General features: G+C 37.0%; 1 protein-coding gene across 1 annotated transcript in view; it reads right to left on the bottom strand.

Moving 5' to 3' along the window:
* lmbrd1 (LMBR1 domain containing 1) overlaps positions 1-26,612 on the bottom strand; it is a 35,270-nt gene extending 8,658 nt beyond the window's left edge. The window contains exons 1-14 of the mRNA XM_020921309.2: positions 26,521-26,612; positions 25,293-25,469; positions 24,134-24,197; positions 17,031-17,128; positions 16,530-16,597; positions 14,729-14,814; positions 12,234-12,307; positions 8,585-8,710; positions 8,050-8,202; positions 6,252-6,316; positions 6,075-6,177; positions 5,297-5,401; positions 5,073-5,222; positions 3,758-3,821 (exon numbers count right to left, since the gene is read on the bottom strand). Of these exons, the coding sequence (XP_020776968.1) occupies positions 3,758-3,821; positions 5,073-5,222; positions 5,297-5,401; positions 6,075-6,177; positions 6,252-6,316; positions 8,050-8,202; positions 8,585-8,710; positions 12,234-12,307; positions 14,729-14,814; positions 16,530-16,597; positions 17,031-17,128; positions 24,134-24,197; positions 25,293-25,469; positions 26,521-26,586 (1,399 nt within the window). The 5' untranslated portion in view covers positions 26,587-26,612. The remainder of the gene's footprint in view (positions 1-3,757; positions 3,822-5,072; positions 5,223-5,296; positions 5,402-6,074; positions 6,178-6,251; positions 6,317-8,049; positions 8,203-8,584; positions 8,711-12,233; positions 12,308-14,728; positions 14,815-16,529; positions 16,598-17,030; positions 17,129-24,133; positions 24,198-25,292; positions 25,470-26,520) is intronic.
* Between the last annotated feature and the right edge of the window lie 378 nt (positions 26,613-26,990).

Raw genomic sequence — 26,990 nt, 5'->3', positions numbered from 1 at the left:
AATAACATGCTCGTCCAAGTATGTTAAAGGTGCTCTATGCAATTTTTCTGGTGGAGGGTATGGGACCAAATTGTCTATGAAGACGTTAAAGTATATTCCGGAGTCTGGCATTAAATCTCGGCATCACCAGTGCTGGGTATCATTAAGAAGTTGCTCATATGATACATACCTTGATACATAGGCAATGATACAACGCATATTTTGATACAGTGCACTTTCAATTCAATACGATATATTTCAAATCGATTCAATATGGTTCAAAAATAAAGGTTACATCATGGCTGTGATAGAAAAAAGTCTTTGTTAAATCACTTCTTGTGCATGAAACACACACATTTTAATCATCAAAACAAGCAACAAAACTGTAGCACTACATACCAAAAAATACTCTTGGTGATATATCGATACAGCAGCCCACGGCATCGATACTGTATCATCACATTAAACGATACGATATATCGATATTTCGATATTTCTGCACACCACTATGCATCACGGAGTCATAAATATGAAGTTACCAGGCCATGTTACTTGTCAGCTCTGTGAAGATGCAAGCAAACCAGCCAGAGTAAAATATTTTAGCAACAAAAACATCTGCAATTTAAAATATGCCAGACAGATGTTTTTAATGTCGTACTGTGGAACATTCCAAAATATTCATCTCTCCATAGAGACAAGCAGACGGCAGAACCCACACCACAACAGTTACATAGTGCAGCTTTAAAACATGTCAAGGTCATGATTTTAGCCTCAGCGTTTTATGGACCAATAAAACAAACAAAGCAAAACTGACAATGGGATTGTTTGATAAAGGCTGAAAAGATATTTGTTGATAATTCATGAAATAAACACTATCTAGCATTTTAAGTAACCCTACAGCTTTTTAATCATATTGTGTGTTTTTTTTTTAGTTTTGGCGATAGAAATTAAGCCATGGAAACTGGACAGATGTCATTTTCACTGTTGGCGAAGCTGCCAAGGGACCTGGTGCAGCCAATAACGTGCAACGCTTATGTGATGATGGTGCTAACACGGCAGCCATAAACAACTGCAGAGACAGTTCATTTCTGTGATGTGCTGACAATCATTAGAAAATGGACACAAATACTGATAAATCTTTGATGGGAGATACAGGGCTTGAAATAAAATCAAACATGTCAATATGTCAGAGAAATTCGTATTTAGAGCTGCTAGACTGATAGGTAAAGGATCCTTAATGATTAGAAAATTGTCAGTCAAAGAAGAAATTGTGAACTGAAAAACGATTTGCTTTGCCTGAACATGGAGGAGTAGCAGTATAATAATTCCATAGACAAGACCAGATGGTAGAAGGTAATGTTAATGTACCAGCTTTTAAATTAGGCCCTACAACATGATCAAAGCCCAAACCAGAATATATACTGAGTGCAATGGTTAGTGAGAATCTGACAGCGACTGCTTGTGCAACCCCAAGAATTTTGCAGGTTGAAACTGGGCTCCATGGATCTATAAATTATTTAAACTTGGCTCATTAATAAGATTATCTATTTAAGGAACTTTCAAGTCAACTGATGGAATATGCTTTAAAACCGAAGTCTGAGAGATATTGGAGCGGCGAGAGTTCAAGTCGGCATAAATGGGGTGAGTAGGCTGAACAGAAATACATATGTGAACACAGAAGAATGAACAAGCTGCATTTAAAGAGCACTCCGGGGTCTGCCACCAGATACTTTGTGAAGTCTATTTGTAACTTCGAAGGCCATAAGATCATACTTTTTCCTGCTAGCTGGAAAGTTCTAGAAAATGGCACAGCAGCATAACCTCAGCAGCCGACAGAATGGAGGCCTTTTAGCGAACTGCATCATATGATTGTGCTTCAGAAGAATGCGGCTTGTGATTACCTTGTCAATGGAAACTTATTACAGAAGACTGATTTACATTATGTTCTGAATGATGGGTAACAAATGAAGTTAAGTAGTAGTTGTAAGTGCTGCATTCAGGCCAGGTATAGCCTCACCTCTACATGTTGTTGCTTCAGTTAGGACTAAAACTATAGGAGCTGTATGTTACACTGTTTTAATGCACTGGTGCAGAGCCTAGATTACTCTGTGGCATGTATTAAAACTGTGTAACGCACTGCTCCAAGTGAAAATAGTTCACTTTTAAATCTGACAACCTTTTGGCTGTCGATGGATGTTTAGGGCATTGTTTTTGTTGAAGCAGTAAACCCCTGAATGTAATAACTTCTAGTCAAAGAGCTCAAAGGTGTTAGATAAATAGATCAATCAGTTGATTTTCCTTCATCTCCACAGAGCAAGTAATATCCAGTACAGAACTCGGGCAGATGGTTTTGGCTTGAGTTGTTTTTCCAATCGTGCCAGCGCTCATGTGCATTTATCAACTTGGAAAAACATTTTCCAGAGTTCCCAAGGACCACATGAACACAGCAGTAGAACAGTGATTATTAACTGTTGCCAGATTACGTGTGCGGTTATTCACAAATAATGCACGGCATCTCACTGACCATGGTATAATCCCATTTGTATGTATTTCACGGCACAGTACTGATCAGACTTATCTTACTCAGATCCCTATGTTACTGATTTCCAGTTTGAAGCCAATCAAAGACAATAGGTGTCCATTAATGATGAAGAAACAATCAGTTATTTAACATTTGCCAATTGTTGCACATTTTAACTACATCATTTTATTTTATTTTGTAATACGAGCTATTAATTATGCATAGATTGAGGGAGAAAATTGAGAGAAGAATGTTTAAATAATTCAAATTCTATCAGTGAAAGTTAAAACCCTGCACTATTTATTCCATTGTGCATTATTTGCTGGTTTAGAAAGCTGCTGATTATATTACGTTTTCATTAGCATGTTTGAAAAATGATGAAAAATGTTTGTGTTCAAGAAAATAAACCTATAAAATCTCAAATTATATGCATGGTTATTATCTCATAGCTACACCATCTTCAGTTCAGAACAAGTAGATCTTTCTGCATGTCTTAAAATATATTTTCAGACAAATTAATAAATTATCAAGACAAAGCTAGAAAGGCAATGTTCTGCACATTCGCACTTCATAGCTGATTTAGTGTAATAAAGGTTGGCATGGAAACAGCAAGTGGTCACGTAATTGCACCAGTAAATGTTTGTCCTTGATAATTTATCCTCCATTGAATAATAAAGTACGATTATATTGTTATGTGAAAAAGTTGGGAGCACACTTGACTTCTTAAGATTTCTGTACACTGGTATCAACTGTTTTTTTTTGTTTGTTAAGTGCACAATTAATCCAACCCAGATCACCACCACTATATTTGTTTCTGATGGCAACTTGTTTAGATAAAATGTAGTTCTCAGAGGATTGATAAAGAGGAAGGTGTTTTAAAAAATGCTATGGAACTGCAGTAAACCATGGTAAGATGAATGTTCTAGGTCCTGAGAGCGTCAACCACCATATTGTATAAGTCTCTGTAGCTTTAGACAGATTTTCACAAAAGAGAAAACACTCAAAGCTGATCTTTACCATTTACTTGAACTTATATTGACTATCTTATATGAAAGGGGGTTTAATTATCTTGATATTGGGGTGCACAATCATTCCACATGACTGCACAGCTCAATTGCACAGCATACAATGTATCATGATTCTCCTAGTATAAGCTGAACCAGAGAGGGATAAATCTTTAATGGCGTGTGTGGTAAGTTCTTTCAACATCTCACCATTGGACCAGTGCTACCTCTGCGTGCTTTGTGACAGACTTACCCTCAGGCGCATCTGCATCACAGCTCCTCGTGGTGCTGAAGGTACCATTATCCACAGAGGGCATCTGAGGAAAAACACACAAGAGATCATATCACAGAATATAGCAGTAGAGGAGATGCTACTCAAATACAGTGCATTGTGTGTAATCTAAATCATTTTATATAGAGTAATATTCTGTGTGTTTTAAAATAGAGTTGAAAATTTAACAGTATTTTTTATTAAGACAGATAACATTGCATCTAAACCACATGCATACTGTACTGTACACCCACACAGACAGAGAAAGTGGCTGCTGCAGCACTGTATTTCTCAAACTATTTCACTTCTCAACAAGAACTTCAGCACATGGTTGAAACAGTTTGAAATGGAACTACAGCAATATGCCAGCAATGATACATACTATATCGACTGTGTAGTATATGATAGTTGGAACAATACTTTTTTGGGGGTCATTACTTATCTTGGGAACTTTTTCTTTGTATGAGTTTGCTTATTTTTATTTACTACGATGAGATCAGAGCTGTAGAAGGTGAAATTATAACTAATTATAGATACAAACTTACGATTTGAGCATTGAATTCTGTCATCTATTTATTGCAGTTTGTATATTTTAAACAATATCATAATTAGAATTGACTCTGGGGGATAATGCTGCTTTATGGTTTGGTTTCAATATTATTATTTATTGTCTGTATTTACTTACTTATTTATGTACTTACTACAATATATTGTAATATATCAATATATCGTATTTCAAAATTTGCTAATGTGACAGGCCTATATAGCACTAAAAGCCCCACAATTTTCTATAAGTCATCTGAACCCCCTTTCTAGGGCTGCATGACATGGGGTTAAAAACTGAACATGATCTGATGCTTGTGACAATCTGCTATTTTGTTTAACGTGATTCACAATTTCTTCATTTTAAGCAGATATCTTTTTTATTATTAACACACTTCTCCTTTTGGTTCACATCTATAAGGCTTTCAGTGAGTGACAGTGGGATATAAAGGTCCTATATTACGCAAAACTGACTCTTGTGAGCTCAATCCTTAATATGGGCCCTTTAACCAATCACAGTGAAGTGTGAACTTTCAGAAGATGATGACTTTACCTCTTAAAGAAATAGAAAAATAAACATCTATATGATTAAATATATAAATAAATGATAAACATTTAATCTTATCTGGCTCTAAGAAAATCATGATAATAATTTGTTGCCATATTGCCCACTCCTACCTTCAACTGACCACTCTTGCTGTTGTCTCTCACACAGAATGTGTGGATGAATAAATATTTCATATGTATTACTTACCTCTACAAGATACTTCTGGCTGCCATACATGACGTACTGAGGTGCTAAGCTGTAGATCATGTAGCTGGTGTGCAGAACGATCAATAGGAGAATCATACAAAGGAAGAGCAGAGCTTGGGGTCGAGTGCGCTTTGGTCTGATTTTGTAAAGCTACAGAAAGAGAAAATAAAAAGGACAATTAATGCTTGAACTATTAAGTTGATTTAAGTGTGCACGCTGCTTACCCTTATCCAAAAGAACCAAATGCCCATGTTGCGAATACCAGCCATGGATGTGAACACGAAATACATGGTGATAACAGTGATCAGAATGTAATCTAATGGGAAAACCTGAAATTTAAGAGACAACGGTCAGTTTGATGTTTATATCCAAATGAATTAGTTGGCTACCTCTTTGGGATGCTCAAAATGGCAGGTCTATTATAAATAATACTCAATGTGGGCCAACTAATTTTATAAATAGTGTTCCGCATGTGTTTACAGTGTCAAATGAAGTGGAACTGCTTTCTGGCTGCTAACTCTACAGTAATGCTTTTTAGGCAGAATTACAATGGCGCAACAGAAATACTGATCTATTCATTGCATGGTGCACTTAATGTCTGACTGAAACATCAAGGTCAATGCTTTGAATGCTTTGTGTAGACATTTAATCAATGCCACAGTGTATGAAGCAATTCTTAAATACTGTGAGCTGTCAATCAAGTTTTTTTCCCTTCAAATTCTCTAATAGAATACAAAGCACGGAATGATAAATTTAGCTTGCCAATGATAAAAGTTTGCTAATGTCAATTTCTTTCAGTCAACTATCAAAGCCGCTCAACACATGCTACAGAATTAGCAAGTACTGAAATTGCCCCTCATATTTTTGAAATATTTCTTGTGCTCATATCTGATATAGGATCTCAATGGGTTGGACAGCCTTTGTACTTAATGTATTAAGCAGCATACCTGCTTACAAACAGGAGTGCGCATATTTCCAGAGAGGAGATGAAAGAGTACTCACAGGTTGCAGTACCAACAGAAGTTCGTTCAGGGGATTGGTGAGATTTGTGCCAAAGACTACAAACCCAGAGCTGATGCCTGCAGAGTGGAGAGCTTTATCCAAACTACCACACAGAGATACAAGTATTAACACATACATGTAAATACTACTCTTAAATGAGATGATAAGAGTATTTACTTTGAAATGAATAAGGCAACAATAAACAGCAATGCCACCAGGATGAAGAAAATGCCAAGCACAATCTGTAGGGACAAACACAAAAAGTTTAATTTACAAATCGCCTTGATATAAATCGTTAAGTGCGCACTTACACAGTAGTAGTGTGGATCTAAAAACTGGCACAATCAATGTACAGCAAGACACAAATGAATATCAATAGCATGTACTTTGAAGAGACAAAACCCTCGCCATCATGTCTTTCATCAAGGAGGGACCATATGGCACAGCCCACAAACCTGGCAGCAGGGCCTAAGGTGACAAAAGGAGGCAGAGGCACAGCCCAGACGGCAGGGAGGCTGCACCACGGAGGCAGAGGCGTGTGGCAGCCAAAATGGCAAAGCACATCACAACAAAATAACTAAGCCACAACTCCACAGATCATTTTGTATGGCTTTTATAGGAGAAGCTTTGCATCTTTTCATCAGCAGAAAATGTCCAAGTGTAAAAAATCATAACCATCAAATGTCAGACTGTCAAGTGTAAAAAAGCAGTGGTGGCTCTGTACTAGACAAACAACAATCATTTGGCTTATCACTCTAGGCCAGTGCCCGAATACACAGTAAATAAATCTCCCAAATCATTACTGTTCATATTTGAGTCTGGGGACTGTCATTAGCAGCAACCCCCTTGGATAAAGTCAAACTATTACAGACAGCGGTTTATAATGTTTGGGCATTCCTGCAGTGCAGTAAAAGACTGGAAATTGAATAGCTGTGGCAGCAGAAAAGTGAATTAGGAGAATGATGTGGGACTCACGCTGTCCTTTTCAGAGATGGGTTCTGAACAGAGCAGCCTGATTTATAACTTTTGTTCATAGCAGAAGATACAAAAATACCTGATGAAATAAATGAGGCTTAACAATGATTTAAAGCATTTTTGGGGTTTAAGATGAAGAAAGACGAGAATGTGAGTCACAATGTTTTAAAGACAGACTGCTGTGCATTTTCATACCTGATTAACCAAAAAAAATAAAAAATAAAGCAGGAAATGTGTAATTAACTCAAGCACTCACACAATCATAAAATGATGATTAAGCATGCAGGGGCTGCTCCGACACCCTTGGGGTGACATACCATTATTTATCATTAAGCCCAATTCTACCAATGGAATTTTAGGGGCATTAAATTATGTAAAATATACTTAATAATAAAATGTAAAATGTACAATTCTAGTAACTGCCTCGTTGAGTGTTTAAAAGGGTGATTTTGAAAGTAATAGGTCTTCTTATAGACTTGAGGAAATAGCTCAGTTCAGGACAGATTAGTCTCCTTCTGACAAATGGTAGACTTGAGATAATGCGACACAGTATACTGTTAGTGTGATACGTGTAATAGTATTTTAATGACAGCTTTAATAGTGAAGACAAATGCATTTATGCTGGGGAATTATTTGATCATTCTGATCTGGAAAAAAATGAAAGACCAGTTTGAGGTCGGGTTGTTCCATCTCTGGGGACAGAGATCCTACCTGAGATATGCAGAATGCCCTGGGACAAATTAGGTGTAGACTACCCATGGGAATTATGTAAATACGCAGATGACTATAGAAGAACTAAAAGTGAATCTGGAGCGGAGTTAAAATTCAGTACAAAGGACGAGTTTGGAAACAGTTGTGGAGATTAAAATGCATCAAATGTTACATAGCTTGTTGTAAGTATAAACAAAAAATAATATAGTTGAAGCACACATACATTTTATACACATTTATAAAATTCACATATGACAAAGACACAAGCCATCAGTTAATGGACAGTCACCTTGAAAGGTCTGAGAGCACTGCCCACTTTAGTGCAGCAGTTCCTCTCTGCAATTTCCAGGTGTCTGCTCCTGCGTCGAAGCACCTGCAGTTTCCCCTCCAAATCGTGAAGGCTCCGTCTGTCTCGGGAGGACAAGGGACGACCATCTTTACACTGTCAAAGAGAGACAAACAAACTGAATAATACACATTAAAATGTAAATAGGTCTCATATAGAAGTCCCCCAACAGTATAGCTATAGAAAGAATGACTAATGTCCTACTCATTAAGTTGAATTGAAGGTTACCACTAGCAACTACAGCCTAATAACCACAATTATATGATTTTTCTTCCAGCAGTTTTCTCCACTGTGCCAGTCAATATAGGAAGCTGCTATCCCCATCTATAATTGCATGCAAACTGCACAGTGAGGCCAGGTAGAAAGATAAGGAGAGGGGGATGAGCTGGAGGTTATGCACAAGTACAGTAAAACGCATGACTAGACTTGCGAATGATTACATTAAAACGTAGAAAAAGTGTGTTTGAGTTGCACACACCTTGGATTTGAGGTTTTCTATCTGCTGCTCCACATCATCCATGTCCTCGGTGTTCTCCAGGCGCTCGTATGCTACACTGCGCGTGCCCTTTATCAGATTCAAAGGCAGAATCGACATGCCATATGCCTGCAACAGCACAATTGCAATCATATGTTATTGTCATATGGCATCAGAATTCACCCACTCATTCCTCCTCAGTGGCTATAAACAAACAATGACAATGTTGAAAAAGACACAATTTCTGTAATGAAAATACACATTAAAATATAGCCTCTGCTTGTGTAAACTATGTGCTTGAAAATATAAAATGTGATCTACAATTTTGCACAGCAGAATTTTAAGTTTGCTGCAACCATTTTGTGAGGATATTTCAGCCTTATATCAGCCTGATGCAATTTACAGCTTAACAGTGCCCCCATGTGACAGCACTATCCGCTATCCAGGATTTGATGCTTTTTATAAGAAGATTTTTTTTTTTTGGAGGGAAAGGAATATCTGAGTAAGATGAGAGCATTCATCAAAAAGAGCCATCAATGTAGTCAGGATTGAATCAGTAAAGGACAATGTTCTTTCTGCTCTATTTCCTGTAAGATTTCTGTTCAATGCTAAAATATAAACATGCACAGTGGAGTACACAGCAGCATTCAAACTTTAATGAAAATAGATTTTTTTTTAAATCTAGAATAAAATATATTCCCAAAATGATCGACAAAACTTGAACAGATAGTCAGCCATCTTGCTTTCATAAACTCAGATATGCACTTAAAGGTTCAAAATATTACAGAGAAGACCTGTGTAAAAAGATACTTTCAGCAGTGTCAAAAGATAGTGCCCTTTCTTCAATTTCCAAGCACAAAAATATCAAACCCTATATTTTATATTTTTCTGAGACAACTTTTACTAGTTTCTGAGTGTTAGATAGCATTAGGCAAGTCACTGGGGATACCAAGTCAGGCTCGACTATTATTAGTTTCTGCTGTGGATCTTTGCTACAGGCGAATGTCGCCTTCTGCAATGAATCATGGAGCTCTTAAGGCCGGAGCATGTCCCGAATATCAAACACACTCATAAAAGGAAAACCTGTCCCAGATCCCCAGAGAAACATTTCCCTCCCCCACCAACGTGCAAGAGCATGGGAGAAATACAGGAACACAGGTGTCCCCTTGTAAAAAAGCTACTATCACTTCCTATTACCATATATGCTCAATAATTCCATTAAAAAGCCCATGGTGGTCAATAATAGTAGCTACAAATAGATTGGATAGGGGTGATGGTCCTGCCTGATAAACAGGGAAGCCATGTGACCACAAAGTGGGCACCAGTACAAGCGTGTGGACACAGGGCAGACAGGGCCCTCTGTGTTATTCAGGCGGCTGGTGATAGTGGAGCAAAGGGGAGGAGGAAGGACTGTGCAACCATGTCTTTAACACCTCCACATAAAAGCTATTTTAATTACTCGCTACAACCAACAATAAAGATTAGGTGGTTTACAATTCAGCAGTACATTCAACAGTGTGTGTAAGATATAGCATAATTAATATGTCGTAATTGAAAAGGTGCCTTTAATTAATACAAGTTAATTAAAAAAAATATTGTGAATAAGGGGAGGCATCAATCAAAAACCCACATAAGCCTTATGCATTTTTATTATGAAGTGTATAAGTAAATAAAGTAATTTTAATAATGTTATTTGACAGCCATTTAAAAAGCTTTGTTCTGGATGGATATTATGATCAATCAATATAAAAAAAAAAAAAATGGAATCCTAGAATAAAATGTGAAAAACAAGTTTAAGATCCAAAACCAGACGTCTACAGAGGTTGTCTGAGAGACCCCATTTCCCAGGTCAATCTGAAGGCTGTGATAGCATCAACAGGCATTCATCTTGTGCACTCAGCATCAACATCTTATGGAGGAAATTTAAGAGTAGAAGGAAAAAAGGGGATGCATGCGGGACACAGCCATGAGCCAGTGCACATGCTGGGTTTTGAAATGAAGCTAATGCCCGGGCCTCAGTGGACCTCATATGGTTCCTGCTGCAAACAAGGCACCATAGAATAATAACATTAAAAGGGCTTTAAAGTTCAGTCTTACATTTCCAGGGAAGGACAGGATTTTCTGTAAGATCTTCTCTGAGAGTTGAATCCTATTATGTTTAAGTGCACAGTGTTATATAGCATGTACATTACGGGCAGTGGAAGTGGGCCGAGGGCTGGTTGCACACACAAACAGTGCTAATAAATTTACAGCAGTCACAGAAATCCCTGTTACTTATGGAGGCTTTTACTTACACTCCATTAAGTTAATCAGCCGAAATAGTAACACATAGAAACAAGGATAAATCACACACTCATTTTGTGAGTACATGTACACTGAACTGCAACACTAAAAACTTCCCTAAGCGTCTCTAGTGTGTAATTTTCTTTACATGCAGGACTAACACTGTAAGACAATACAATGACACTACCACTCCATCACTCACCGTGGATGGTAGAAACAATCTTTAAAAACTCAACTTTGATTAATACAGTTTACAGTAATTGGTTCTCATTTAGAGAGAAATGAAAGCTTTCTCTGTATATTATTAAGTGTGGATTTCATTGTTAATCCTTATGTGCGGTCAGCAATGGCGAGTGGATAAATTGGGTTGGCTGGCTATATTTTTTCCCTTGTTTATTTGATATTTTTAAAACAGCAGTGGCACAAGCTTCAGGGAAAATTTACAGTCTAGTTACCAAGATAACAGGAGTGAAAAATGGACAGCAGTAACAGACACAGTCGATTCTACCGATTGAAGAAAAAAATGACAAACTACCCAATGAAGAGAGAATCAAAATATAGGCATATATTAATGGACAGAGGGTAGATCCATATATATGCAGGAATATCAGGTCAGAACAGTTAAGAATAAGAAAACTGTAACAAACCTACCATAAATAATAAAAGTAAAGTTATACCAATAACTCAACTTAGAAACTGCATCTTTAACTGAAATTTGATATTTAACTTACCTAAACTAAGCATTATGATCCATCAGTGTTTCCCACAGGTTTATGGTGGCAGAAGTGAGCCATATTTAAATAATTGTATTCAATATAATATTTTGGTATATAAATGTCACCTATTCCTCCCACTGATTTAAAATGCACTGATTATAGATTAAAAATGGTTAGTTCTATATATTAACAATAACACTACAAGCGTAAAGTATAATTTGTTTGACAATTTTTTTTGCTCATCTTGCTTTTAGACTATGGGGCATCACCATAATCTCCTCTATTACTGGGAAACACTTGATCCATCAGTCTATGAATATATGGCTGTTAAAAGATACTGCTATTAAATAATACTATTTCATACACTTCTTATTCGTATCAACACTTTATGAAGATAATGTCAGAGTAAAAAGAAGAATTACTAATTTAATTTAGAATTAACAACACATTTTAATAATTAACAGTGATTAATAATTTGGACAGGTTGAACGTGTGATTTGACCTCCAGTATGCAAACTAACATGCAAAAGTGGGCAGGGTATATTAGGAAGCACCCCAGTGAATAATTTACGAATCAGTCTTCTTAATGACTGTGCAACGTGGCAACACTCGAGACACAAGTTCACATTAAGTCAGAGCGGGTTCCAACTCACCGTGTAAGTGATGACGGCCAACATGCCGATCAAGGTCAAGGAGCTGATAGAGAATGACAGCGCAGGTAGACCATCTGCAGGTGAGAGGCAGGGGACGCATTAGAGACATTAGAGACATAAGAGACACAGGACACAGACGTGGCTTCTGCCCCTCATGTGGTACAAAATTCACCAGCTATTTGTTCATATCTAAACGAAAATGCCCATGTCAAGACAGTACAACCCAACTTATTTTTTGAGGAATACAATAATGGTTTTGTTAAAGAAATTCCTAATAAATGTGCTTCTGAGGTAAATGTCTTGGCATTTTAAGTTCAATTGTCCCTTTCTATTCATTCCATGAAGTAACATTTTGGTAGCAATTTCTCAGGATGCAGCAACTTAATTAGATAGGAAACATTGTTAAACCATTTAAATTAGAATATTTTACAAGAGAGTTTCCAGTAGGGTCCGGCAATTAATTGAATGTTGTCAGAATTCAGTCTTTTCAAACGATCAATTACCAGCTTGAGGTTATTTAATCAGTAGGTCTACAGCCAATCCTGTCAGTAAAAGCATGTGGTTTATAATATTTTTGTCTTAAATGGCACTAATTAAAAGTCCATCTTTGTCATGAAATCAATATTGAGAGCTATTATTTGGCAAAAAAATGTAATAAAATGGTGACCAATCATTTTAAAACAAAAAAGATACATTCTCTTTGCCATATTGTGCAGCCCTGATATTCCAGGTTTCTGAATGATGCGTGAACTATATAGCATAGTAGACAGGAGGTTGTATCTTGTCTATGTCTTTTTCACATCCATGTACAATTTTAGGCTGGTCATCTTGTGTCCTCTAGAATCATTACAATTCCCCCAAATCATTTTCTTAACTGCTGTGATTCCCACTGCCTGTATATGTACTAAGCTGATGCATGTCATCTTTGATTGGGGTGGAAAGTGGACCACCCATAAGCTGAGGGCACCCGTGGATGTCACGGCAGCTGTCAGAGTTGGAGTCAGAGGACAAGGATTGATGAAGAGACTGATCGGCACCCTCCCCTGTCACGATCCCACCTGTCACAGAGCTCAATGCTAAAGTCGCCCCTTAGAAATACTCTACTAGTCTTCCTCCCTGCAGCCTCCTCACTGTGCTCAGCCCACCTGTCTGCATCGTGCCTTTCTCCTTTATCCTTGACAGCACCGCTTGATTAAGAATATTAAGTTGTTATTTAGAGCATGTATAATTTTGGCTCCATCAACTCATGAGAGATGGACACAAGCAAATTTATAGAATTGTGTGATTCTTACAGCACTATTATTTTACCTTTACCTCTACATGCATGCTATCACAGTATGGCTTCTTAATACTTATATCTCATATTTTATTTTGAACAAAAATATCCAAGTATAATTCTGCCAACATAACCCAAATGTTCAGTATCCACACCTTTGTCTTAACACAAAGGTGGGTAACACAAACCACATTCGTATGCTGTACAATGCATTGACCTTAATATACCCTAAACAATGTTGACACTTGCTGACATCCTTCTTAGTTTGGGGGCAAATTTTCCAGGGCTTAAACATGGAGTATTGTCATCTATTATCAGCAGTGTGACCACGTTGTAGCTAAGGCATAAGCACACTGTTATCTTGGCTTCGTATAACCCTTCAGGCTTGTGTGCATATACACAAGGCTTTTACTGAGATGTGTTTTTTAAAGAGATGTGTTAGTCATAGCAGCCGCTTTCTGTGGAACGACAACATCACCAAAGGGTTAGCACAGGACACAGTAAAATTTACTCTCTCAATATTTAATCATCACAGTCTGCTTCTTTATTTGGGTTTGTTCAATGCAACATCAAAATAAGTTACAGTAAACACACTATACAGTATGAACCATGTTTTGTGTATTTAACAAACCACAAGTGGTGTCTCTTTTCCACTATAGCTACACTTCATTTAAGGACCATATTTCAACCATAACTATAATAGCTGCATTAGTGGCTACTAATGTAAAAAGCGTTCAGGCATTGCTATAACGCAGAAGCAAATGAAATGCTCAAGCCATTAAAGATGTAGTGGCTTTAATGAACAATGGTAAAAGAGCAGTCAGCAGGGTTATGTGCCAAAAGTGCCTTTCCCTTTATGCAATTAACCTCCCATCTGGAGCCAGAGGGGTGGGAGAAGGCATGAGGTATCCACGTATCCACAGCAGTGTGCCTCTCCCTGGGCTCCCAGTGAAGGAGGTGAGGGAGAGCGTGTAGGGGTCTGTGCTGGTGAGGAGAGCCAGATGGTTGAACTTCCTCCTTGATCCTCAGATGGCAAAAGGCCAGAGGACTGTTAGGGGCCCACATTTGGTCATGATCCTTCATTAACATTAGCATAAACAGGCCAGTGTGCCATTCAACAAGCCAACAGTAATATGGATTTCTTCAGAGCCATATTAGAGAGTAAAACAACATAAACAGTAAACATATCACATCATAAAGTGATAATAAAATAACTTACGGCTGCTTCCAAGTTCCTCAAACAGGTACTGCACCTTCTCCCATTGGGTAGTATTCTGATGTGGAGGCTCAAGTGGAACAAAGGCCCTGAAAATGTCAAATTATGTCAATGTTGTTTACTTTGCAATAAAGAGAACTTTATGCCATATGTGTCACCAGAGAACAGAGGACAGAGATATGTTAAACAGCCTTGTATTCAGTGTTGTAACCTTAAAAACATTCATTTATACAGACAAAAAACATACCCATGTCCTCAAAACAGAAAATAAAGAACTACTAAATACTATATTTAAGTGTCCTTTTGAACAAGGTTCACAGAGCCATGGATATCTAAGTTCAGGGTCCAAAGTAGTTCACTCGCTCGCCAAGTTTAAAGGGAGCAAACAAAGGCTTGTAACATCAAACCAGAACCCAAAGAGTGAAAATTCACCAAACAAAACTATTATGTCTCACAGTATTAGAAAACCGGTCCACGATAAAAGCCATCTTGTTGTTGGAAATCAAAGAGCAAAGCAACAATTCCCAGAACAAAGCCGCAACAGTTCCACTTCATGAAGTAAAATGGAGGGAAATTGCTTCTGTCTATAAAAAAGTCCAAACGGCCTATAGGAGAGTATAGATGTGTGTCCTTTTAAGCCCCTTTTCAACAGGGACACTGTTAGTGGTTATAGGTTAAGCACAAGGCATGTAGCTATCAAGACAGCTAAGAGAATCCATTGTGTCGAGATAATAATAAATAGGACTATACTAGTTCTAAACAATATGAAACTCTATCCAAACAAGTGCTTGACAAATACATAACAAGCACTACAGTAGAACAAAACAGCAATTTGACCATGTTGTCTAAACCAGAGACAACAGATACGAAGACCATGGAGAGGTTGTGTTATAACCTCTCAGTTTCAGTGCACACTTTTGTCATGTTTAATCCTGTCAACATTTGTTGTGTTTAATCCTGTCACAATAACACATTTTGAAATGTGATGTATTGTTACAGAAGGCAATAATTAATAATAATATTAATAAGTAGAGCAACATTTCCAGACACTCAATGTGACTTTAAAGAATGATCCAATATTGTTAAAATACCTGAGCTGCAACAAATAAACATATCAGAATGAACACTTTTGTGGTCAGTATCTATGAGTCATAGAAAGTTTCATTGTATTTGACCCTTTATATTTTAAATCGTATTGTACAAAACAGTTTACCTAAGTGTGCAGACAAAAGGTAGTCACAATAAATATTGAATGAGCTCAGTTGTGCTAATTTAGCACAACAATTTTTTTTAGCTACCATTTATTCAATATACTTTTATAAGTCATTATACTAATTATTGTAAGAAACCTAGTTGAATGTTTAGACAAGACACGTGATCCAGTTTAGGTGTGGTGTGTGAATAAGTGAAAAGCCGTAAGTGCAGCCTCTGTATTAGACAGCCTCAGAGCTGTGGTATCTTGCTAAAAGTGGGAATTGAATGAGTAATGAAATTTTAAGGTTTTGAGTGTCTAAAAAACAAACTAGACTAGATTTTAACAGGGAACTGATCAGGATAAATTGCAGTACATCTAAACCAGTAAACTGTTATAACAAAATTGCACAAATCTTCATTGAACTAGTGGTACCTGCTCCACTATTTGAGAGCCGCTGACTTTGAGCATAATTAAAGGGATTGAGTATTTTTAATAGCTAATAGTCTGACAAGTCTTGCTGTAGCTACCTCTATGGGTCCTTCTCTCATTACCAGATGGCAATTTCCACCTAAAGTGTCACAGAAGAAGTCAGCCGTGCTTCCAACTTACCCAATTAAAAGCAGTGCTATGCAGACAATGGCAAATCCAATTGTGTACTTCAGTGCGTTTTTTACTTGCTGGAACACACAAAAAGAGGAAAATTAAAAAGGGTCAATCACAAAAATGAGGTAAAATATTTTATTCACTGTGGTGAGGAAAGTAATGGGAAAGGAGGTGATGGGGTTGTAGTCCATTTAGCTAAGGACAGTAGAGAGTGAGAGCTTTATAGAGGTGCCGTAGATCCAGGTTGACCTAGCGAAGATAACGTGTCAGTCTCACTGCTATTCAAGGTGCTTTTAAAGTAACAATACAAAAGAAGGCTGTGCTGCTGGTGAGAAAGTGCCTCTGTCAGCTTAAAATTGACATATGGGGAAGAGAGAGCACTACCAGAGAGACTACTCGCATTTTCTACATCACTTGTCATCTATCAAAAGATTTTAAAGGTGTCACTAAATTGTTCTGTTGTTATATTTTTGTGTGATTTTTCTTTAGTCTGAAGTGATTCCTTACAGAACATTTGTTGGTGTTGTCATCGTCCCTTTCCTCATAGTAGAAGTAGACGAAGGGGATCCACAGAAAGACACAGAAGAGTATGATGGAGTAGAGGGCTGTGGGAGAAGAAAACATACATTATGCAAAATACAGTTTCTTCTTTTGTAAAACACAAATCCATTTCTCCATGCTGCACAATAGGCAAAGCAAATTGACATCTTACAATAGAGTATATTATATAGACAAATTTCATGCCTTCACGGTGAATCAATGTTATGTCTATGTGTATCAGGATAAAATGTATAAATACATTCTGAAGACCTATTGAGAGTTAACTGCAAACTATGCAGCTTTATTTCTAAGTGATTCTAAGTATGCATGTACAGTGACAACTACGACAAAGTTATAATCTTTCTGAAACCATCCTTTTCATTTATTATGGTTTGAGAATGTCACAAGAAGTTACATATCTAGGGCAAACATTTTTTTTTTTTTATTAAAAAAAAAAAAGGAATCAATAACACACTTCTGTATAAATCACAAATTCTAAGTCTACCCAACAATTTTGTATGTAGAGTTTGGGTACTTGTTGCACTTATGCAGCCACTCAGTGAGGGTAAAAGACTTTTAAACAGGGAGTTGCTATTTCAAGATGGGTGCTCCTTTCTTTTAGAAGTAAATGGATTGTGGTGAGGTTATTTCAGACGATCCTGAAATAACTCAATGAAAAGCACAGCAGCTCTTGGTCACAACAATCCTGTTAGTGAAAGGCACCAAAGAATTACTGGACATAAACTGTGCACTCTATGACAGGCCATACTTGATAAATCACTGTTGACAATCATTTTATATGATGCCATTTATTATTCACGTTTACTGCATAAGAACTATATTATTTCTAACAGACTTATTACATAGATATAAAACACGCAATCACACATTTTGCTGACTGAATCCAAGCTTAGGTTGCCAAAAGACAAATGACAAATCAATTCTAGGAAGCTGAACTAAACTTGCATTTAACGTAACAATGCAGCCTAAAAGTTGTATGAAAATGACTAGATATGTAGTATCAGTATATATGTATATTTTTGGTATTTTACAGTATTTTTGGTTTATTTAGCTAAAGGAAACTTGTTCATGCAATACAGTTGATATTCACTGTTTTCATTTAATATTAACATTGCACAAGTAGTGGTTTAACAAAGAAATATTGTTGCTAAAATGTATTTGGTTCTTAAAAAACAATAATATATAACAGAGTATCATGTGCCATATATCATTTATTGCCATATCGTGATAATCATAAGCCATGTATTGTGTATCGTATCAAATCGTGAGGAACCTTGTGATTCTGAGCCCTACTATGAAGTAATATGACTACAGGGAGAAATTAAAAACTTACTAGTACATGTATTGCATTTTCATAGAATTATGCCAAGTGGAAATGTGATGTGCATCTTGTGTTTATTAGAGATCATGTGGAATTGAAACGAGTAAACAACTTTTTTTCCCTCAGTAATAAAAATCAAGTTTCAAATCAAGAACAGTGAGGCAATCCTAGGATACAAGCTGAATCTGCTCTATATCAGTCAAGTGAGGATGTCTATAAACAAGTACAACACAGTCTTTTGTAAATGGGCTATATTTCAGGAAATGTTCTCGCTGCTGCAGACAAATGAACATCCCGGTGATTGTGGCTCGCCGTTTTGCCAGCTGTGACTCTGACAGGGCATTACTTTCAATAAACACATGCTCATCGCTGCACTGAGGTATCCATTTACACTCGTTTACAGGCACACCAAGCAGGTTTAGGGTGAGGTTCGGGACAAATACTGCATATGTGTATATCGGGTATATACTAAAGCAAAGGGCTAAGATTAATCATAAGTCCATGAATAGTAACGTAGAGTAAGAATGGGCCATATCACATTCACAGGTACCATCCATTACACTCTGAGCAGTCTAAGAAACACAGTGTGCATTTATCCAACTGACACAGCGCACAGGACTGAATAACACCGTGTCCTTAACCCAGGCACGAGATTTGCATTTCAGATTCTGAATATTTTACTCAAGATTTCATGACATTTGTGTGTATTAAAATGTGAGTGAGGACAAACAAGAAGATTTGTATAAATATATTAATGCTCTGATGAATCTAAATCATTTTGGGATTTATTATTCTATATTACAGAAACATTTATGTTACATGTTTGCATTTCATATTTTATCATCTTGATTTAGAACCTACAGGAGATTGTCTTGATTTTGAAGATAAATATATTGTTGAACAGAGATCAAACATAGATAGTATATAGTATCAAGATACAGCAGCTAAATAATGGTTTAATATAAAAGCATAAAAGCATATTGATCAACACTTATTCTAAGCCTTTTCTTTCCTGATCCGAGTGTTGTAACCTTACCTCAGTCCTGCACAGTGACTCTAGCCCCTGAACGCTTGTCCCTCACAGAAAAAGTATTACATTTTATGTGAAAATGAAATGCCAGGGGAGGCTGCACAGAAACACAGCCAGTGACAAAGGGCTCGGGAGACTGATGAAAATATCTGTCCGGACAGACACTTGCTGAAAGGTATGACACGAATGGCTTGCACTCTAATTTCCTGTAAACATCAAGGGAGGCATCATTTTTGGGGGCCACCGCAGCAGTGATAAGATGCTGAATATTGGGTCTAGATTTGACAGGGAGCAGAGAGAACCGGACGCCTGTGTAGCTCAGATTTGCCTGGATGTGTGAACAGCTGCTGCCTCCTAAAAGCTATATAAAAGCAGCACAAATACAGAGGATTCATTGGTCTACAGCCTCATGTTTCCTTCAGGAGAATGTACAGAGCTGGAGCCTGTCCCAGCTCCTGTGGGCCCGAGGTGAGGTACAGCCTGGACAGAGGCCAGTTAGTCACAAAGGCTGACACAAACAGAGACAGACAGACAGTCATTCACTACATTTACTCAGGGCAAATGCACACAACAACGATTCTGGTTTGAAGACAGAAATAATATTTAAAAAGACATGAGTTATGCCTGTCAGGATAATTACTATATTGAGTTATGACTGAATAAATAATACACCTAACCATTATCACCAATCACTATTTTTGGGGCTCAATATTTATTGCATGTACATTTTTCTTTGCTCTAATTTTGTAGTTTGATAACACTGACTTCTATGACAACTTCATGTGTCATTCTGTTATTTATTTATTGCAGTTTTACAAAAGAGTAAAATGAGATTATCCTGCTTTTAGTTTGAAGAATATTGTTTATCACATCATGATATATGACAGGCTTATGAGTTCCTTGATCTTTAAAAAATCTGGCTGTTACTAAAGTCATAGGACATCATTCAAAACTGTGATATTTCTTGTACTTAGAGAGACAAGGGTTAACTGAATAACTGCAGAGTTTCAGGAACTGTAACTGCAAAACAAACCGAAACCTCATCACTTCTCTACTGTTGTACTGGCTCCACTGCATGGGGCCTCTGGCACTGCTTGCTATTTGACAAAACAGAAGTGAGTCCAAACAGTTCCTCCGCAATCTCATCTGTCTATAACATATTGTTTCAGGAGTCGTCTCTGTTGTATTTGTTCTGTTCTCCATTTTCAAGGAATAGATTTTCCCAGTGAGCCCAATACAACCCATTGTCCTTCTGTGCTGTCAGTGCAAGTTACAACTAAAGATCAAGCAAGAATTTAAACCTTCACTTTTTGGATTCTTGTGGGAAAAACAATCAAACTAATAGGACTACAAGATCTTTGCAAAACAAGAATGATCCAAAAGCACAAACCCAATGTAAAATTGCAGTACTGGCATAATACCTTATGTCTTTGGATGATAGTGATTAGTGAAAATACAAAGAATAAATACCCAAGTATTTTAAAATACAATGCAATGTCTGTTGACCCACAAGACAGTTAGGGTTCTAACGTCATTGCTGCTGCCATTTGACATATTCTGTAGCAAAATGCCCTGCTATATGAGAAGGTATTAGTTGCTATTATTCCGTAATGAATTCAATGAACATTACAGTGCTCCTTTACAATTTACACAGTAATACAAGGTACTTTCCATTAATATTTTGTAGCTAACAATTTGGGAAGATAGCACTAACAGGCCTTTGAAATAGTAAAGGAAGCACAGGGTCAAAAAGTAGTGCAGCTTTCAAAAATAAGAAATAAACGTGCAAAACTATTTTAATGTGAAGCCTAACTCAAGTTCAAACTAGTATCACTTTTATGTTTTTCATCACAAACACAAATATAGCAACACTTTTATCAACAATTTCATTGGATGGATAAGACTAGAATTACACACTGAACTAAATAATAAGAGAATGCAATGGTATTTCATTTTTGTGGTGATACGGCATAGAAGTGATTTTAAAATATTTGTAAAAGTTTTTAATGGTAAGACGCAAGTGGTTGTTTCTGTGCATGCTGGGCCTTTTTCTTACTTAAGGCTCTAGTATCACTGAAACCTGTCGTCCAAAATAAAACTGTAATTTGTCAATGTTTCGAAGCCCCCTAAAAGCGGCATCCAAACCCTCTTTCCAGCAATTTCTGTGCACCCAGGAGAAGATTGGGACAAAAGAAAAGTTCTAGCGGTATATTTATTTACAAAATGGCTATGTCCGTGATGGCATCTTTTCTAAAAATGGCATTAAAAGGGATAGAGAAGGCCAATGATTTATTCAAAGGGCCCAAGGGTATTTTGCCCTGTTGCTTATGGGTCTTGTACTGCTGCTTTGAAGTCGTGAGCAGTCAGAGGAAATAAAATGGACAGAAGCTTGAGATTGAAAAGGCCAGGCTTTTAGACTTCGGAGTTCATCAAAGATCACAAAAAGCTATTTCAACTCGAAAAGGAAATGGTGTTAAACGAGACCAGAGACATCCATCCACTTATCAATTTGAGCAATGGAAAAGCTGTTATTACACTGTTACAACTGTGTTGGCAGAGTTGTGCATTTTAAAGATTTGCAACTGAAAATGTATAAATCATAAATTATCCCTGCAATATATTGTGACGTGATGTACAGTATTTAGTCTAAATCTGCTCTTGCTGTCATGACATTATGATTATTATTATGCTTCATTTTCACATACGGTAGGTGTGTTCATATTGACCGGGTCACTGTAATGAAGTTGGCTGAACCTTTACAACACCTGCTGGTTTCAGACAGGCTGATTGAGGGCATAGAATTGTCTTGGTTAAATACAACTATATATTGTAGAGTAAACATCACAGACAGAAAGGGGTGGTTGATGTATTGTGTTAGGATAATTGCTAAGGGAAATTGGACATAGTTGAAAATGTTGAAAATATATCACTCATTGCATTTAGACAATTATAGCTATAGAGAAGCGTGTGCGAATCAAACAGAAGTGTCAACACAACACATGCCAAACCTTTGTACAGCATGTCCATCAAATGAGTAAAAGCATAAAGTAAATAAGAGAAACGCTTGATAAGTGAATGTGCATATGTTCATTATGTGCTTTGAAAATCAGTCTACCTGAGAGAAACCAAACATGGATCAGAGCTGGGAAAGGGGTGAGCGTCAGCCATGTAATTATTCCATTTGTGAGGAGATGAATAGACAGCTCTGTCAAATACGGCCTTAAGGAAAAGTGCTCTTTAAAGGTTACATTTGTACGGAGGCTTTTGCATGTGTCACATGTGGAGCTTGGTCTCCACCTACTGGCAAAGTAAAAGGGAATGTCCTCAGAGGAGACAGACTGCAGTGTCTTTGGTCACACACACATACACACATACACACGCACACACGCACCCCCATGCACGCACGCACACACACACACACACACACAGCAATGTCTATATATAAGCCTGGACCTGGCAAAATTTATATTTACAGGTCAAAAACAAGTTATAATAGGTTATCACATCAAAAGCAGTGCCTTAAAAGTAATTAATTAACACAAATGACTTCTGCCATTGCAACACTCCAGTAAGACGCCAGCACATTCATTCTCAAAACAACACCATTACCATGCCACAAGAGCAATGTTAAAATTCAAGAATGAGGGTGAAAACTCTGAACCAATAATGTATTTGCAATATTATAAGATATGCAACTTTGTGATATAAAATCAATGATAACAGTAGAAATTGTGAGCTGCAGCGGTTCCCAGCAGCCAAAGGTTACAAGCTCGGAGAAAGCACATCATGGTGGACCTACTGCCCCAGGGCTATGATCATGTGATCCGCGCTCGAGGGAAACAGCAGTGTCTTTCAAGTCTTTCTATTCAATCTCCTGAATGCGCACATAGCTTTGGCATCATTCCTGCAGTAAATATTTATTATTCATATCATGTCGGGCCTTTCCTAGATGTATAGTCTGAATGCATTCTGTAGTTAGGCTTGAGGGGGGAAAGAAAGTACCACCAAATGAAACATTTCTGGAAATGGATGCACTAATTAATTAATTCAAAACTTGTTTTCTCTCAAAAATCCCTAAAAGACCTGGATCTGAGACAATTTTAACTAATGCTTGACAGTTTTCTAAGTTTTATGCTGTAGTGTAAGTAGCTCAGCAGTAAACTTGTGAAATTAGTGACAGTTCTTTCCTTTGCATGCATAACTAATCCTACTGACTTATTTAACACAGTCTGAACCATAATTTGTATTTGGCCATGTCATATAAAAGATAAAAGTAGCAACAGCAATAGAACAAAATATGTCAACATTTGATGATAACTACTCTATTCTAATTCTGCAAAGATGTGTACACAAACTGTGAGATGTATTTCCTGATGTGATGCTGTTTAGTGTCTGGCCTGTCTATTTGTGGCTGTAACTTGTCATCTATGTCTTTCCAAAACAGAAGGTGCATTAATAGTGCTGCTGACAGGGACTTTACTTAAAACATCTGGTCAACATCAAATGTCTTGATCAAATGTATCTAACCACAAATTATGTGATCTCTGATGTTTTCTAAGAATACATACTCAAGGAAACATTAACATGTTGTCAAAAGCTGTTATTGACATAGCATTACATTGACCACGAGTAGATGTTTACCTACAATTTTCCAACTGTGATCAGTGGGGGTTGTAATGCATTCAGGCAGGTACTTACTGTAATAGCCATAAAGCACAGAGTCCTCAATTTTGGCCCTCGTCACATTATCTGCAGCCCATTCCTAAAACATAAACAAATACAACAATTATACTAATATATACTACAATATAATTTGTAAAACATAGAAAACAGTCATGAGGCTATGACTAAAAATATTTTATATTACTAGTATAATCAGTTGTATTTAGTAAGTACCACCAAAACTCAGTCAGCAATGCACAAAAGATTGGGTTCACAAGATTCTACACTGCCCATAGTTTAAATTAATCCTGGGTGGCATATCCATGGTAAAATTGTGCCATTAAACTTAAAATACATAGAAATATATGTTTGACCTGTTTTATATGCAATATTTTTGTAATTACCAGGCCTTTCCAAATGGAGAAATGGTATACATTTCTTCTCTGTCAGTATAAAAAGAAGTACATTGAAATTATTTATCTTATATAGCTGCAAAAAGTGGTGGCACAGCTCTATCACACAGGTGCTTTGTCAGTTTAATAAAGTAAATTTATGGATCTAAGGCCCTAAGAAATAATGATAATGCTAGGGTATTTTTGACATTTTGAGATCATCAGTTTCGGAGCTTAATCAAAATGTGCCTGCTTGTGTAATGGTCCAATATTGTAATAAAGATCTTGGCATAATTTCAAAATATAATTTGTTTACTGATGTAATAACAGGAAGTTACCACATCTGTGATTCACGCCCATTCTGTCCTTTTTGTTTTGGACCAGAAAAAATATGCTAGGTATCATAATGTTATATAATTTAAACATGTTTGCGTAAAGACAAACTGCAGTAAGAGAGGTGAGTGTTTGATTGTGAAAAGTTTAGTCTATTCAGGTGGATTCTGTCTAAACACTATATAAAAGCCAGTGCCCAATAGCAATCAGACGACCATATCAACCTAAATGAAACCCGCAAATTACCTCCTGCTCATTGTGCCTGTACCACTTTGGCAAATCTTTAGAGAGCAACAAATGCAATGACTTGGCAAAAAGTGATGAGCATAGACATGCATTCTGCAGTTAGGCCAGATTAAGACATCGTAATTGCATAGAAAACAAGATAAAGGGGGCCATGGGGAAAAAGCATTTTGTTAGCATGTCTCAAATAGATTTAGCTGAGGTTGCTACAAGAGAGAAATACTAACCTTATATGTGCCATTGGGATATTTCATGAATGATACAAGGAATATGTCTACGGGAAGAAGTGCTGAAGTTATCAAGGCAACAGCCAGGGCGCATATTGCTGTGATGGTTGAAACAGCCTCGCTCTCTTGACGACTCTGAAATTTACGGATGTAGACCCAGCAAAAAGCCAAGATTACCTAGATGAAGAAAAACAAAAGAAAGATTACCAAAGCAATGCAACAAACATACAGAATACAACAATCCAATCCTATAAGTCTGTTAATTAAGAGGGAATACAAAATACAGTGTAACAACTCCCTTGAAAAAGAGAATTTGAAAAAGAGATTTCAAAAGGACTGGTTCAGCTAAATTGTGGTGTAATCAAAAATAAAGTGCCATATGCTATACATTAATTCTGAAATACTGTATGGCCCGATGACCCACTTAGGACATTATTTATACGGTGCTAGATGTGTCAAGGTGAAAAACACAAACAAATGTGTAATTGAAAAGGTAAGAAGCTGCAGGGTATTGTGTACTGAAAATAGCTCATCGCAAGGTGTTATAAAACAGCTGATCTCTCTACTCTCTCTTTATTCACATGACATTATGCGGAGAAAATGCAAACTTTGTACACTGTAGTTTGATATTATATTATTTTAAAGTAGTGCGTAGTTTACTTGAGCACAGAGACTATGTTCAAGAGAGCATTAGGGTTCAATCAAAATGTTGTATTCCAGGCACAGACCGAGGAGGTGAGGACACTACTAAAACTAGACCCTTTTATCAGGGCCTGCCATTCACAGCCTGTGCGATCAATTAAAGTCCAAATCCCTGAGCTCAGGGGAATAATACTGTGCTTGCATCAAAATAAGATTCCTTTTTTATTTAGACTGTGCTAACATATTGAGTTAATTGTGATAGAATCATATTTGTTCTCAAAGTGAAAACGTAGTATAAACAGAGAACACAGTTAACCGATTACATAAATAGACCCGTGGAGTAACAAGTCGGGAAAGTCAACTTTATCGTTAATATATTTGTAAATATATAAATAAACGTAAACCAGATTTAACGCTACGCCAGAATGTTAAGAATAGCTTATGTTAGCTAAACCGATTTAGAGCTAATATTAGCGTTAACAACAGACCGCGACACACAGACAAACGTATGTTTAGGCAATTAAAAAACTAGGCACGTCTGTGCCATAGCTCTATTCTGTGGAGATGCGACTTTTATTTGGCTTACCAAAAGTATTATAGTGAATATAGACCATCCGAGCACTGACTCGGTGAGCAGCGTCTGAGCCGCCATCTTCACTTCCTGTAATAACAAAACCACGTGACACACATGACGTTTTCTGGAAGAGCTGCTGACTGTGAGTTAAAATTGCATTTGTGTCTCTAATATTTTAGAATATATTTTAGAGACACAAATGGCAAATTATCACATAATTCTGATTACCTTATCCTTCATTTTTCATGTTAATATATCTGACAATGTTGGTGAGACTTTATCAATTTATACCAAAGGATTTATCTGTGTCAACTGTCTACCACACAGCCACAAAGCCACACAGTCTACTTGTAAGATGGAAAGCCAGTATGTCATAGAATTGCATTTTATTGCCATCCTACTTTCTTTTCCTCTCCGCTCATTGAGTAGGCTATAAAAAAGTATGTGAGTGTTGCACTAGGCTAGTTAAAATGATGCATTGT

Source organism: Boleophthalmus pectinirostris, unplaced genomic scaffold, assembly GCF_026225935.1.
Source record: "Boleophthalmus pectinirostris isolate CB_2022bp ecotype Guang Dong unplaced genomic scaffold, ASM2622593v1 HiC_scaffold_5, whole genome shotgun sequence".
NCBI classification, from domain to species: Eukaryota; Metazoa; Chordata; class Actinopteri; order Gobiiformes; family Gobiidae; genus Boleophthalmus; species Boleophthalmus pectinirostris.
Note: the sequence above shows the minus strand (reverse complement) of the source record. Positions and strands in the feature narration are given on the sequence as shown.